Source organism: Rhinoraja longicauda, chromosome 1 (genome assembly GCF_053455715.1).
Source record: "Rhinoraja longicauda isolate Sanriku21f chromosome 1, sRhiLon1.1, whole genome shotgun sequence".
NCBI classification, from domain to species: domain Eukaryota; kingdom Metazoa; phylum Chordata; class Chondrichthyes; order Rajiformes; family Arhynchobatidae; genus Rhinoraja; species Rhinoraja longicauda.
In genome coordinates, this window is record NC_135953.1 from 122,756,858 (window position 1) to 122,769,060 (window position 12,203).

General features: G+C 43.0%; 1 protein-coding gene across 2 annotated transcripts in view; it reads left to right on the forward strand.

Annotated features, from left to right (window-relative positions):
- lrba (LPS-responsive vesicle trafficking, beach and anchor containing) overlaps positions 1-12,203 on the forward strand; it is a 681,010-nt gene that overhangs the window by 112,723 nt on the left and 556,084 nt on the right. For both annotated transcript variants that reach the window (XM_078405961.1, XM_078405966.1), the window contains exons 23-24: positions 938-1,119; positions 1,471-1,624. In XM_078405961.1, coding sequence (XP_078262087.1) covers positions 938-1,119; positions 1,471-1,624 — 336 coding nt within the window. The remainder of the gene's footprint in view (positions 1-937; positions 1,120-1,470; positions 1,625-12,203) is intronic.

Consider the following 12,203-nt stretch of genomic DNA (forward strand, 5'->3'; position numbering starts at 1 on the left):
GTCACCCTCCAACATTTGTCTTCCTGTCTCCACCTATATCCTTTCTTTGTCCCCCCCCCCCCCTGACATCAGTCTGAAGAAGGGTCTCGACCTGAAGCGTCACCCATTCCTTCTCTCCTCGATGCTGCTTGACCTGCTGAGTTACTCCAGCATTTTGTGATACCTTCGATTTGTACCAGCATCTGCAGTTATTTTCCTACGTTCTTAAAGAGCAATCCATTTTAAAATATTGGAATAGTGTAGAAGAAAGCTGAGCTGGTTTTGGGCAATTAGTTTGGAGGCTCTTCTGGTTTTCATGTTTAATGGTTAAAGTGATGGTGCACATCTGAGGGGTAAAGGATGCAATTGAAAATAAGCATCAGGTTCTATTATCTACTTGTTGGAACCCCATCCCTGTGTTAGGCTTTAATTGATGATTTTCATCTTTCTGGAGGAAAATAACTGCAGATGCTGGTACAAATCGAAGGTATCACAAAATGCTGGAGTAACTCAGCAGGTCAGGCAGCATCTAGGAGAGAGGGAATGGGTGACGTTTCGGGTCGAGACCCTTCTTCAGACTGATGTCAGGTTACTCCAGCATTTTATGATACCTTCATCTTTCTGGACGTTATTCTTTCTGTTCTCCAAATAAATGTATTTTCTTCTGATTTGATATTACATCTTGATGGCTGAATATTTAGATGAGTGATAAGGTTATGGAACACAAAACACACTGGATTAAATTATTTTGGATTTTGGTAGTTTTTTGTTCTTGTTTTAATTTTAAAATTGCAGCCATTCTTGACAAAATGTGTGCATTTTTGCACTTCTCATTATTTCGGAAAATTAAACTACTTCACTTTTCATCTGTGTCCGATTTAAGAAAAGATAGATCATTAAATGATGCTGCAAATGTTTTCACATAGATCTTACACTATTCTTTCTGCATTTCATGCAGATATCACAAACAGAGCTTGCAAGTCAACAAGGCCTTGTGCCTGATGGACAGAGCCGAGCACCTGATCCTTCAACGCGTGCCACCATGTTTCGCATACCAGAATTTAAATGGTCTCCAATGCACCAACGCTTGCTAAATGATTTGCTATTCTCCATAGAAACAGATGTACAGATGTGGAGAAGGTTAGTTATGCATGTTGTCCATCAACCCAAATTATTAAACCTTCTCTGACCTGGTTGTACGAAGGAATTGCTTTTAAGAAGCATTCAAAGAATCTTAGAAGAGTAACTCTGAAATATATGCAGAAACTTTAACCATCAGTAATAGAAAAGCACATCCTAATGTTGCTGAGTATTTTTGTTTAGCGATTTAATGATATATAGCTTTAACAGTGAATGTTTTTCAATTTTGCAGTTCTTATAAATTACTGTATTTTGTAGAATGTTTCAGTACCATAGATTGTCAGTTATGCATGCAGATGATGTAAATGAACTGTGAAAAGTAATTCTACGCTTTCTTTTTCACTTGAAAAGCCATAGCACAAAAACAGTGATGGATTTTGTTAACAGCAGTGAAAACGTCATCTTTGTCCACAACACCATTCATCTTGTTTCTCAGGTGGTAGATAACATCATAATGGCCTGTGGTGGGATTCTCCCACTTCTTTCTGCAGCTACATCTACTACAGTAAGTATGAAATATTCTATTAAAAAGTGAATATCTTTTGTGTTTGTTAAAGTGATGTAGCTTTACGTTTGTATTCAGTGCGTTGCATAATGATTTTTATTGATCTTGTTTAAAGCAGCAATTTATTTTGATGTTTTACCTTACTTGTGTATTGATACAAACTTTGCAGCTTGACAGCCTTTTGTAAATCCTGTTCAGAAAATCCCCTTAGGCCAACAGTCATCGTTAACAATAATTTGATGCATTTGCGTATTTGAAGTAAAATGCACATTGTGAAACATTGTGCACAAATGAAACATTGCTTAGTATTGTTATTAAAACGTATTTGAGGTAAAATGCACATTGTGAAACATGACGGGTAACACCACCAGCTCGCCGTCTAAAAACAGCACCGAAGGGGCGCTGGCTAGCGAGGCTGGAGGGGGATCCACCGCCGGGGATGTGTCCGAGCATGAGGGGAGGTGGGCTCTGACGCGTGTGAACACGAGGAAAGCTGGAGGCCCAGATGGTATATCTGGGCGAGTACTAAAGTCTTGTGCTACTCAGCTTGCTCCAGTGCTCACCACAATATTCAACCTCTCCTTGGCAAAGTCCGTGGTCCCTGCATGCTTCAAAAGATCCATCATTGTACCGGTGCCAAAGAATGCCTCTCCAGCGTGTTTAAATGACTACCGACCGGTGGCCCTCACCTCGGTTGTCATGAAATGCTTTGAGAGGCTAGTCAAGAAGCACATCTGCGCCCTCCTTCCTCGCAACATGGACCCACTACAGTTCGCATACCGTCCGAACAGGTCCACGGATGATGCGGTCTCCCAGGTTCTACACACCGCTCTCTCTCATCTGGACAGCCAGGGGGGCTATGTGAGGATGCTGTTCATTGACTTTAGTTCAGCATTCAACACAATAGTCCCCAGCAGACTGGTTGAGAAGCTGCTGGAACTGGGGCTTAGCACCCCTCTGTGTGCCTGGGTCCTGGACTTTCTCACTCCAGGCCCCAAGTGGTCAGGATGGGGGAACACACATCTAGCTCCCTCACCCTGAACATAGGATCCCCCCAGGGCTGCGTCCTTAGCCCCCTACTGTACTCCCTGTACACACATGACTGTGGGGCCAGGTTCAGCTCAAACTCCATCATCAAGTTTGCTGATGACACTGTGGTGGTGGGCCGGATCTCCAACAACGATGAGAAGGCCTACCGGGAGGAGGTGGCTGATCTGGCACTCTGGTGTCAGGACAATAGCCTCCTCTTGAATGTCACTAAAACAAAGGAGCTGATTGTGGACTTCAGAAGGGCTAAACATCCAAGGACGTACACGCCACTGGAGATAAATGGGTTTATTGTGGATAGGGTGAGCAGTTTTAAATACTTGGGAGTCCGCATCGCAGAGGATCTGACGTGGGCAACGCACATTGCCGCACTGGTGGGTAAGGCTAAGCAGCGCCTTTACCACCTTAGACAACTGAGGAAATTCAGAGTGTCTCTGAGGATCCTTCATTGCTTCTACTCTGGGGCTGTAGAGAGCATCCTGTCCGGCAACATTACAGTCTGGTTTGGGAACAGCTCTGCCCAGGACAGGATGGCCCTGCAGAGAGTAGTGCGTTCGGCAGAACGCACCATGGGAACTACACTCGTCCCCCTGCAGGACCTATACATCAGGAGGTGCAGATCCAGATCCAGAGCAAGCAAGATCATGAGGGACCCCTGCCACCCCAGTAACGGACTGTTCCAGATGCTACGATCAGGCAAACGCCTCCGCTGTCACGCTGTGAAAACGGAGAGGATGAGACGGGGCTTCTTCCCACAGGCCATCAGGACTGTCAACTTTTATAACCCCAGAGACTAAATTTTTGTCGACACTAATAGTAACTTATTAACTTTATTTATATGCTGTAACTGTAATTCTTTTTGTGCACAACCCGCAGGCATTGCCACTTTCATTTCACTGCACATCGTGTATGTGTATGTGACAAATAAATTTGACTTGACTTGACTTGACATTGCTTAGTATTGTTGTTAAAACTTTGTGCTTATGGCATTTCCTCTGGGGATTAAAGTGTATTTAAAGAATGACCTGAAATTTAAGATATGTATACTATATAATTTCTAAACTATACATTGATAACAATGATTATGTGTCTCTTCCCCAGAGTAGAAGATAATTAATGCTGGACCTATTTTAATTTGTGAATAGCAGGGGCCCAGGATTGCAAAAGTCACTGGCTACCATCCTGAGATTCTCTTTATTCTTACTCCTTCTTTATTCTTAGTCCTTCGTTATTGTCTGACAATCAGTTTTGGATCCATATATTACCCTAATCTCTTGTGGGATTTTATCAAAAGTGTCCTGAAGATACAAATACACCATCCACCGGTTCTCACTTATTCTATCAGTTGCATCCTCAAAACAAGTCAGTACAATTGTCAAATATGATCATCTATATACTAAAACTCTCGTTTGTTTGTTTATTTGTGATCAAACTACAGCCAAAACGGTACACAATAGCTTGACAATTTTAGGCCCACCTTATTCACCGTCATCGCTTTAATGGTAAAGCAAGTAGTTTTATTGAAATCGGTGTTATATTTTTAAAATTATTCACATTTTAAAGTTTAAATCTCTCCTAGGGAGGGGGAGGGAGGTGGGAGGGAGGGAGGGGGGAGGAAGGTGGATAAGGGGGGTTGAGGGGGAGGGGGGAAGGGGAGGGTTCTGCACCAATGCAGGAGAGCTTTGGGCCCAATGGGTCCACTTGGTCTAGTTCTTTTACAAACCTAAGTTGATATTTTTTTATCTCCTGTTATTGAAACACAGAAACATAGAAAATAGGTGCAGGAGGAGGCCATCCGGCCCTTCGAGCCAGCACCGCCATTCATTGTGATCATGGCTGATCGTCCACAATCAATAACCCATGCCTGCCTTTTCCCCATATCCCTTGATTCCACTAGCCCCTAGAGCTCTATCGAAATCTCTCTTAAATCCATCCAGTGATTTGGCCTCCACTGACCTCTGGCAGAGAATTCCACAAATTCACAACTCTCTGGGTGAATATCCTTTGTTATAAACTAGCATTTCCGCTACTGATGATGTTAGGTAAACTAGTCTGTTTTCTGCCTCTCTCCTTTTTTACCATCCTCCAGTCAGTGGAAATTGATCCATAATTTTCAGCATTTGGGAAGATGATAACCATTGTATTCATGGCCACCGCCTTTTGTTCATTGTAATGTAGATTAATGACTTTCAGTGCCATTAATTTCTCCAGTACCGTTTTAAACTAATAAGAATTTGTTTTAATTCCTCTTTTTCATCATAACATTTCGAGAAGTCATGAATTCAGAATCCTACCATTTCTTTTTCCCCTTTATAAATTCTGCATTTTCTGACAGGAGGCCATCTCTTCATGAATCATATGTGTAGGAAAGAACTGAAGATGCTGGTTTAAATCGAAGGTAGATCACAAAATGCTGGAGTAACTCAGCAGGACAGGCAGCATCTCTGGAGAGAAGGAATGGGTGACATCCACTTCGAAATCCTTACATTCAATCTCACTTGACTTTTCCATTTTTTTTATTACCTCTTGACTCTTTTTTGCTGAATTTTTAGCTTTTTCTGGTAAATCATACACCTCTTTGAATCTAATTGAATCCTTAATCTATTTGGTAAGATGTGGTTGTATTAGTTTTATTTTTGCATGACTGCTCCAGAGAGGAATGTAAAACTCTTGTCGTTCTTGCTTCTGTTCCATAAAATGTTAGGTTTTAAACAATTTTACTTTCAGTCCTGCTGTACAGTTCTAGTTTAGTCCAGTCAAAGAAAAGACTATACACGTTATGAGCATTCTTCCCTAAAGGAACCTGCATTGCAAGATTCCTAAATAGCACCCCATCTAGGATTCCCGGTTCTCTGAATTAACTGGCCTAAAAAAAATCTTGTACATGTTACCGAAATTTATCCTCCATGGTACTATTGCTAATTTGTTTTGGCTAATCCATTTATAGATCAAAATCACCTATTATTGCAGAAATTACTGTGTTTATTTGCACCTCTGATTTCTTGTTTCCCTATACCATGGCTATTTGGAGGACAGTAGGCAACTCCTATGTTTTCTGCTCTGTGGTACTTCTGTAGTTTCACCCAAATCTACATTTTCTTTTTCATTTTCTGAACTGATATCCTTTCTCATTATTTTATGGCTGCCTTCTGTTACTGACAATGCTACTCCAATGCTACAATATCAACTGAGCAATTCTGGGCACCATATCTGAGGAATGATGTGGTGGCCCTGGAAAGGGTCTAGAGGAGGTTGACAAGAATGATCCCAGGAATGAGTGGGTTTAATTATGATGAGCGTTTGACGGCACTGGGCCTGTACTCGCTGGAATTTAGAAGAATGAGGGGGGACCTCATTGATACGTACCGAATAGTGAAAGGCTTGGATAGAGTGGATGTGGAGAGGATATTTCCACTACTGGGAGAGTCTAGGACTAAAAGCCATAGCCTCAGAATTAAAAGACGTTCCATTTGGAAAGAGATGAGAAGGAATTTCTTTAGTCAGAGGGTGGTGAATCTGTGGAATTCTTTGCCGTAGAAGGCTGTGGAGGCCAAGTCAATGGATATTTTTAAAGCAGAGATAGATTGATTCTTGATTAGTACGTGTGTTAGGGGTTAAGGGGAGAAGGTAGGAGAATGGGATTCGGAGGGAAAGATAGATTAGCCATGATTGAATGGCAGAGCAGACTTGATGGGCAGAATGCCCTAATCCTGCTGCTATTATGACCTTATAACCTCCTTTTCCTTTAAAGTCTTTTCTAAATATTGAAGATCCGTGGATATTTAGTTCCCAGCTTTGGTCATTCTGTAACCACGTTTCCGTAATAGCAGCTATATTGTAACCATGTACATCTATTGGCACTATTAATCGCACAACTTTATAAAAGAGAGAAACAAGAAACTGCAGATGCTGCAATCTTAAATAAAAGACTAAGTGCTGGAGTAACTGAGCAGGTCAGGAAACATCGGGAATTAAGTGTAACACCTCCAAGTTTGCGGATGACACAAAGTTGGGTGGCAGTGTGAGCTGCGAGGAGGATGCTATGAGGCTGCAGGTGTATTTGGATAGGTTGAGTGAGTGGGCAGATGCATGGCAGATGCAGTATAATGTGGATAAATGTGAGGTTATCCACTTTGGTGGCAAGAACAAGAAGGCAGATTATTATCTGAATGGTGTCAGATTAGGAAAAGGGGAGGTGCAACAAGACCTAGGTGTCCTTGCACATCAGTCACTCCCCCCCTAGCAGAGATATCTAAAACTAGAGGGTGTAGGTTAAGAGATTTAGAAAGGATCTGTGGAAGAACATTTTCACCTGGTTGGTGGTTAAAATCTGAAATGTACTCTTGAGTGGTAGGGGATACTTAATGGTGAATGTTGTCAAGGATGTTACTGAGCCCACGTGGATGGCATCAATAACAATGTCTTCATTGATACATTTTGCTACCTCTTCAAAAGTTTAATTATTGGCCAGACAGGCTCTCTCCCTAATGAAATCATGCTGACTATCACTTTCCTTAGTAGCTGGTCACAGTCTATATTTGTAAGATCCTCTCTTATTGAAGTTGGCCTTCTTCCAATTCAGGACCTTAATTCATAAGTTCATAGTTCATAAGTCATAGGAGCAGAAGTAGGTCATTTGGCCCATCAAGACTACTCTGCCATTCAATCATGGCTGATCTATCTTTCCCGCTTGTAAAGCAGTGACAGGATTGGTCAAAGTGAGCATGTATTTATGAAGGGGAAATCATGCTTGACTAATCTTCTGGAATTTTTTGAGGATGTACCAAGTGGAATGGATAAGTGGATGCGGTGTATCTAGACTTTCAAAAAGCCTTTCACAAGGTCCCACACAAGAGATTAGTGTGCAAAATTAGAGCACATGGTATTGGGGGTAGGGTTTTGACATAGGTAGAGAACTAGTTGGCAGACAGCGAGCAAAGAGTAGGAATTAACAGGTCCTTTTCAGAATGGCAGGCAGTGACATATGGGGTGCCGCAATGCTCGGTGCTAGGACCCCAGTTATTTACAATATATATTAACGATTTAGATGAGGGAATTAAATGTGACATCTCCAAGTATGCAGATGACACAAAGCTGGGTGGCAATGTGAGCTGCTAGGAGGCTGCAGGGTGACTTGGATAGGTCGGGTGAGTGGGCAGATGCATGGTAGATGCAGTATAATGTGGATAAATGTGAGGTTATCCATTTTGGTGGGAAGAGCAGGAAGGCAGATCATTGTCTGAATGTTGTCAGATTAGGAAAAGGGGAGGTGCAACGAGATCTGGGTATGCTTGGCATTAGTCACTGAAAGTAAGCATGCAGTGAAGAAAGCTAATGGCATGTTTGCCTTCATTGCGAGAGGATTTGTGTTGAGCAAAGAGGTCCTACTGCAGTTGTACAGGGCCCTGATGAGACCACACCTGGAGTAATTGTGTGCAACTTTGGTCTTCTAATTTGCAGAAGGACATTATTGCTATTGAGGGATTGCAGCATTGGTTCACCAGGTTAATTCCTGGGATGAAAGGGACTGACATGATGAAAGAATGGGTCAACTGGGCTTGTATTCGCTGGAATTTAGAAGGACGAGAGGGTATCTTATAGAAACATGTAAAATTCTTAAAGGATTGGACAGGCTAGATGTAGGAAAAATGTTCCCGGTGATCGGAGAGTCCAATAGACAATAGGTGCAGGAGGCCATTCGGCCCTTCGAGCCAGCACCGCCATTCAATGTGATCATGGCTGATCATTCTCAATCAGTACCCCGTTCCTGCCTTCTCCCCATACCCCCTGACTCCGCTATCCTTAAGAGCTCTATCCTGCTCTCTCTTGAATGCAATCAGAGAATTGGCCTCCACTGCCTTCTGAGGCAGAGAATTCCACAGATTCACAACTCTCTGACTGAAAAGGTTTTTCCTCATCTCAGTTCTAAATGGCCTACCCCTTATTCTTAAACTGTGGCCTCTTGTTCTGGACTCCCCCAACATTGGGAACATGTTTCCTGCCTCTAACGTGTCCAACCCCTTAATAATCTTATACGTTTCGATAAGAATGGTGTCAAGTTAGGAAGAGGGGATGTTCAACGAGATCTGGGTGTCCTAGTGCATCAGTCACTGAAAGGAAGCATGCAGGTACAGCAGGCAGTGAAGAAAGCCAATGGAATGTTGGCCTTCGTAACAAGAGGAGTTGAGTATAGGAGCAAAGAGGTCCTTCTACAGTTGTACCGGGCCCTGGTGAGACCGCACCTGGAGTACTGTGTGCAGTTTTGGTCTCCAAATTTGAGGAAGGCTATTCTTGCTATTGAGGGCGTGCAGCGTAGGTTCACTAGGTTGATTCCCGGAATGGCGGGACTTTCGTATGTTGAAAGGCTGGAGCAATTAGGCTTGTATACACTGGAATTTAGAAGGATGAGGGGGGATCTTATTGAAACGTATAAGATAATTAGGGGATTGGACACATTAGAGGCAGGAAACATGTTCCCAATGTTGGGGGAGTCCAGAACAAGGGGCCACAGTTTAAGAATAAGGGGTAGGCCATTTAGAACGGAGAAGAGGAAGAACTTTTTCAGTCAGAGAGTGGTGAAGGTGTGGAATTCTCTGCCTCAGAAGGCAGTGGAGGCCAGTTCGTTGGATGCTTTCAAGAGAGAGCTGGATAGAGCTCTTAAGGATAGCGGAGTGAGGGGGTATGGGGAGAAGGCAGGAACGGGGTACTGATTGAGAGTGATCAGCCATGATCGCATTGAATGGCGGTGCTGGCTCGAAGGGCTGAATGGCCTACTCCTGCACCTATTGTCTATTGTCTATTGTCTAAGATTTCCTCTCATCCTTCTAAATTCCAGTGTATACAAGCCTAGTCACTCCAGTCTTTCAACATATGATAGTCCCGCCATTCCGGGAATTAACCTAGTAAACCTACGCTGCACGCCCTCAATAGCAAGGATATCCTTCCTCAAATTTGGAGACCAAAGCTGCAGACAGTACTCCAGGTGCGGTCTCACTAGGGCCCTGTACAACTGCAGAAGGACCTCTTTGCTCCTCTTGTTATGAAGGCCAACTCCTCTTGTTATGAAGGCCAACATTCCATTGGCTTTCTTCACTGCCTGCTGTACCTGCATGCTTCCTTTCAGTGACTGATGCACTAGGACACCCAGATCTCGTTGTACGTCCCCTGTTCCTAACTTGACACCATTCAAATAATACTCTGCCTTCCTATTCTTACCACCACATTAAACTGCATCTGCCATGCATCCGCCCACTCACACAACCTGTCCAAGTTACCCTGCAACCTCATAGCATCTTCCTCACAGTTCACACTACCACCCAGCTTTGTATCATCTGCAAATTTGCTAATGGTACTTTTCATCCCTTCATCCAAGTCATTAATGTATATTGTAAATAGCTGCGGTCCCAGTACCAAGCCTCGCGGTACCCCACTAGTTACTGCCTGCCATTCTGAAAGGGACCCATTTATCCCCACTCTTTGCTTTCTGTCTGTCAACCAATTTTCTATCCATGTCAGTACCCTACCTCCAATACCATGTGTTCTAATTTTGCCCACTAATCTCCTATGTGGAACCTTGTCAAAGGCTTTCTGAAAGTCAAGGTACACCACATCCACCGGCTCTCCCCTGTCAATTTTCCTGGTTACATCCTCAAAGAATTCCAGAAGATTAGTCAAGCATGATTTCCCCTTCGTAAATCCATGCTGACTCGGAACAATCCTGTTACCAGAACCAGGGGTCACAGTTTAAGAATAAGTGGTAGGCCATTTAGGACTGAGACGAGGAAAAACATTCACCCAGAGAGTAGTGAATCGGTGGAATTCTCTGTCACAGAAGGCAGTGGAGGCCAATTCACTGGATGTTTTCAAGAGAGAGTTAGATTTAGTTCTTAGCAGGAACAGGGTACTGATTTTAGATGATCAGCCATGATCATATTGAATGTCCGAATGGCCTACTCCTGCACCTATTTTTCTATGTTTCTATGCCCCCATTCTCCTGCCTTCTCCCACTACCCTTGACACTCTTAGTAATCAATAATCTGTCAATCTCCACCTTAAAAATACACAGCCTTCCCAACCGTCTGTGGAAATGAATTCCACAGATTTGCCATCCTCTGACACACTTAGAAATTCCTCCTCGTCTCCTTTCTAAAGGTGTGTCCTTTTATTCTGAGGCAACTTTCTCACTTGTGGAAACATCCACCTTTCATCATTCGGTAGGTTTCAATGAGGTCCCCCCTCATCCTAAACTCCAGTGAGTAAAGGCCCAGTGTGGTCAAATGCTCATCATACGTTAACCCAATCATCCCTGGGATCATTGTCGTAAACTTCCTCTGGACCCCTTCCACATCCTTCATCGGATATGGCGCCCAAAACTGCTCACATACTCCAAATGCGGTCTGACCAGTGCCTTATAAAGCCTCAACATTACATTCCTGTTTTATACTCTAGTCCTCTCGAAATAAATGCTATCATTGCATTTGCCTTCCATACTACCATTTCAACTTGCAAATTAACCTTTTGTGAATCCTTCACCAGCACTCCTAAGTCCCTTTGTACCTCTGATTTCTGAATCCTCTCCCAATTTAGAAAATAGTCAACACCTTTATTCCAACAACAAAAATGCATGACTCTACACTTTGCTATGTTGTATTCAATCTGCCACTTGCATGTGGCACCTTACCAAAAGTCATCTGAAAATCTAGGTAAACCACATCCACTGACCCTCCATTGTCTATCCTGCTATTTACTTCCTCAAAGAATTCCAACAGATTCATCAGGCAAGATTTCCCTTCATAAAACCAACCTATAGTTTCCCCTCTTCCACTTCCTCCCTTGAACAGTGAAGTATAATTTGCAATTTTCTGGAACCACTCCTGCTTGAGTGATTCTTGAAAGTTTAACACTAATGTCTCCACAATCTCTAAAGCAACCTCTTTCGGAATCCTGGGATGTAGTCTGCTGGAACAAGTGTCTTATCCACATTCAGACCTTTCAGCTTCCCAAGCACCTTCTCCTTAGTAAAAGCCACATCGCTAGCTTCTGCCTCCTGACTCTTTTCCCTGACCATCCTTATTCCTTTCCATAACCAACTTAAAACTCAGAATTATGGTTACTAGCTGAAAATGCTCTTCTACTGACATTTCAACCACTTGCCCAGCTATATTTCCAAGATTAGTCCATTACTGCCCATTCTGTAGTCAATCTAAGTAATAGCTCCAAAGGTTCTTCTGGATGCACTTTAAAAATACCACCTCTTCTGTGCCTTTGATATTAAATTGATCCGAGATAATAGGAATGAGTAAGTTAACCTATGATGAGTGTTTGTTGGCACTGGGCATGTACTCGCTGGAATTTAGAAGAATGAGGGGAGGACCTCATTGAAACATACAGAATAGTGAAAGGCTTGGATAGGGTGGATGTGGAGAGCATGTTTCCACTAGTGGGAGAGTCTAGGACTAGAGGCCATAGCCTCAGAATTAACAGACGTTCTTTTAGAAAAGAGATGAGGAGGTATTTCTTTAGTCAGATGGTG